The sequence below is a fragment of the Leiobunum rupestre genome, chromosome 8 (genome assembly GCF_980474605.1).
Source record: "Leiobunum rupestre chromosome 8, qqLeiRupe1.1.hap1, whole genome shotgun sequence".
Taxonomy (NCBI): Eukaryota; Metazoa; Arthropoda; class Arachnida; order Opiliones; family Sclerosomatidae; genus Leiobunum; species Leiobunum rupestre.
In genome coordinates, this window is record NC_143391.1 from 57,339,276 (window position 1) to 57,342,758 (window position 3,483).

Consider the following 3,483-nt stretch of genomic DNA (forward strand, 5'->3'; position numbering starts at 1 on the left):
TGTAATTATTACCACACCTTTGTCTATCTAAAAAATTAACTTTGTTTGTCCAAAAGCTTTACACCTTTTCTGTAAATTTTACAGAAGCAAAGGTTGCAGAAATGCAAACATAGAAGTTGTAAATGTTACACAACTTTTTATTGTAAACATTGAATCTGTGTTAATTACAGTAAACAAGTTGTTAATTGTACAGTATATAAATATATAAAAGTAAATTATTGAATGAGGTGATTCTCGTAAATAAGGAACTGCTGCCTCAATAAAGCTCAAAACTACCGAAAGAACCATTACAAAATCCTTATTTGGGTAACTAAGGCCTCCTCTGTCGGATGTTTTAATTAAGTCTAAAAGTGGTGAATTTGAGCAGGGTCCGGAAATGCAATCGAGACACGAGCTACAAAATTCAGCTTGCTCCATTTTCTGTACCACAAAACCAGCCACGTAAGCCAAACTTGCCAATTTTAAAGTGGTTCTTTGCGTGTCAGGCTCTTTACTCAACGCATCCAGTATGCCAGTAACTTTAACTGGTAGTACAATGTTTGCCGGCACGATTCTTTCTTCCTCATCTAGTTGGCCAAAATCATGAGCGCCCATCCCAGTGAAACTCTCGGGTGTAACATTTGCGGATGCAGATTTTTTAAACTTCAGCGTTCCCTTGTGTAAAATGTTTTCTCGCATCCAACATGTCATTTCCTCCAGCATTCTGACGAAGTATGCTAAAAAACATTTCAATAGCGTCACTTGTAAGGCATCTTGTCAGTACGTATGGGAAATCTGATTGGAGGAGGTAGTTTACGCACGCTGCGGTTGATTTGGAGGTAAGAGTGACAGCATGGAATGTCTCCGAAGTGAAAAAGCATGGTTGTTTATTGTATTGTATGTCCTCTATGTAGTTAACAAAATCATTTTGGAGCCAGTCAAGACGTTCATAATCCATGGATATAAAGGGTGCTTTGTCCAAGTTGCGGGATTGTATGCTGTGCTGACGATTACAAATATTATGTATGTCAAACCACTTTTTGACAGCTTTCAGATATTCAATTGTTGGTCCTGCATTTTTGAATAAATAAGCCTTTGGATGACTGCCACTGTGTTTTTTAAGGTGTTCAAGCGCTACAATTACAGGTGCTGAAAAAATAACCATAGCTCGCTTCACATTCTGCTTCTCAATATTAGTAGGATAAACGCATTTTCTGGTGAGATTTCGGACTGCCTTGATAGTTTCATCTGTCTGGAGTTCATATAAGTTTTTCACGTATTTCCCAGAAATATCATCAGAATCCTCCTGACTTTTGGCATCTAATAATTTGTTACGCAAGTTTTTTAAGGCGTGGCTTGGGTCAAAACTTAGGAACAGTAGTCTTTGATCATCGAGTGGGTGTGGAATTTCATGGCTAATATGGACACTTCCGGATGTTCCACATAACCTTCTCATCATGGCAACATTTGTTTTGTGGTTGTCAGTAACTACCCGCAAAATGAAAAAGCCACATTGTTCTACGTCTCGAATTACCGAAAGGGTTAGGTCGTAAAGGTCTTTCCCCATTAACTGTTTGGAAAAGAAGAAAGCCGCTAATGTGGTGAAAGATTTTGAAATACCACTTATCAAGAAAGTCAAAAGCTGATTGGCTACTTCCGGATCTTTGGGTACTGCTGTAGGTGGCTCGGAATTGCTGGTACTAGGGTTGTTCATGGCAATGTGTCTTGTTGTATCTTTGAAGCCAAATATACGGTCCAGTCTTCTGTCAAAAATGAGCTGAGGTTTGATTGACATCTCATCAATAATTAAGGATACAATCCTGTGCTTTGGATCTACTTTATTGGCTTCAGCAGTCAGCCTCTGTTTAATTAACGCTGTAACACCAGTTTCACCATTGATTCCCCCTAAATATCGCTTGAGAGTGCTCTTTGCGGGTAATCTTAAGTAGCCAGCTGTCCGAGGGTGTCTGTAGCCCTTTGGTGAAGTAATAAACCACAGTGTACACAGCCTGACAGTGTTGGTGTTCCAAGCTGGTCTCTTTTTCTTGTAGTTGCTGACTAAGTCAAGCAGAAATAAGGCCTCGTCATCTTCTGCTTCAGCATCATTAATAATAGTCGTAAGTTTTTGAAAAGGTTTTTTAGTGTAATGTTGGAGATTAGTTTCTAAAGAATCAATTTTATCTTGTTGGTCTTGCAATTTGTTATTTAAACGCCATATTTTTGTGCGAAGGTTACGCAAATTCCTTTTCAATATTTCCAAATTAATAGGAATTGTATTTACAGGTTTTTGATCTGTCTGGCTGCTAGTGGGCGTTTCAATTGCAGGATTAGCACAGCCTCCAGCAGCTTGGCTTTGATTGTCAGGAGATACAATTCTAATTACCGATGTGAAATTATCTGCATCAGTGCGTAGTGTTTTAGTTGGTGGATCTGAACCATTTTTATTTCGATTGGGAAGTTTCCTCTTGCGTGGCTGTTTTGGTATCATATAAGTTGGATACTGTGGGAATACCGTAGGTATTGCCGTTTTTTCAAGCTTTCGTAATTTAAGACCTTTACGGTAATCTGTTTCACAAAAGTGTAAACTACATACAACGCTTGATTCTGATTTGTCATTTATTTGAAAATTATCCCGATAAATTTTTTCTAGCCACATGCCCCTCAACAACCCATCAGAAGGAAACTCGTGGAAAGAAACTCCAGGTGTTTTGCCTTTTACAGAAGGACAATAGGGAACACAACACGAAGGCATTTTTGGTTAATTTCTACAAAAATTATTGATATGTAACAACTTAAAATAATAATTGGAAAATAAAATATTTTTTACATTAATCAAATACCGTCCAGCATGAAGTAATTATCAATGGTTCAAATTTCCCGCCGCGAAAATAGTTTTAAAAGACGACCAATCTATAACCCGATAAGGCTTAACTATTCAGACATACTATTTAAAAATTAAATAAGTAATGAAGTATTTGAGGGAAATTATATGGAAATTGAACTTTTAAGGTAAAACCTATGTAAAAAATAACTATAATTTTGTGATTTTTAAATAATTTTCAGTACTATGTACTCATTACGGTCAAGTTTCGCGCCATAGAAAACCATGTTTTTTATATCATAAAAGTAGCCAACTTTAAGGTCCGGAAGTGGCGCTCCCGACGGCCGTCGAACACACTAAAACCCAAACTTTTATTTCGCGCCAATACATGGATTTGAAATTCTTTGGGTAGGCCGCCTGGTGCGAGCGTAGTGAGCGGGCGAAGTTGGCCATGACTGAACGCAGTATCAGTCACGTGCTTCCTCCATGGTGAGGGTGAAAATACTATTAAAGGTGCATGATAGGTGTGCCATTTTTTTAAACTTGTATTTAGTTAAGCCTAGGCCGTTCGTTTATATGAAAAATACAATACATATATTTACTCATCTTTAATGACTTCATTATTTATTTAAGTATTACTTAATTATTATGAAATTCTACTTACTTATTTGTTGTGATGATAA

At 37.3% G+C, this 3,483-nt stretch overlaps 1 protein-coding gene and 2 long non-coding RNA genes across 3 annotated transcripts; 2 read left to right on the plus strand and 1 right to left on the minus strand.

The window, feature by feature from the left end:
* Window positions 1-247: 247 nt before the first annotated feature.
* Window positions 248-655, plus strand: LOC149933769 (uncharacterized). Its single transcript, XR_016473113.1, has 3 exons — window positions 248-306; window positions 368-441; window positions 571-655. It is a non-coding gene; the product is annotated as an uncharacterized LOC149933769 (long non-coding RNA).
* Window positions 656-691: 36 nt separating this feature from the next.
* On the plus strand, window positions 692-1,759 carry LOC149933770 (uncharacterized). Its single transcript, XR_016473022.1, has 3 exons — window positions 692-972; window positions 1,027-1,196; window positions 1,267-1,759. It is a non-coding gene; the product is annotated as an uncharacterized LOC149933770 (long non-coding RNA).
* A 74-nt stretch (window positions 1,760-1,833) lies between these two features.
* LOC149933771 (uncharacterized) lies at window positions 1,834-2,731 on the minus strand. The gene is made up of 2 exons (XM_090157415.1): window positions 1,896-2,731; window positions 1,834-1,840 (listed from the first exon to the last, which is right to left on the minus strand). Exons 1-2 carry the CDS (start codon window positions 2,729-2,731, stop codon window positions 1,834-1,836), a joined length of 843 nt encoding a protein of 280 aa, XP_090013541.1.
* Between the last annotated feature and the right edge of the window lie 752 nt (window positions 2,732-3,483).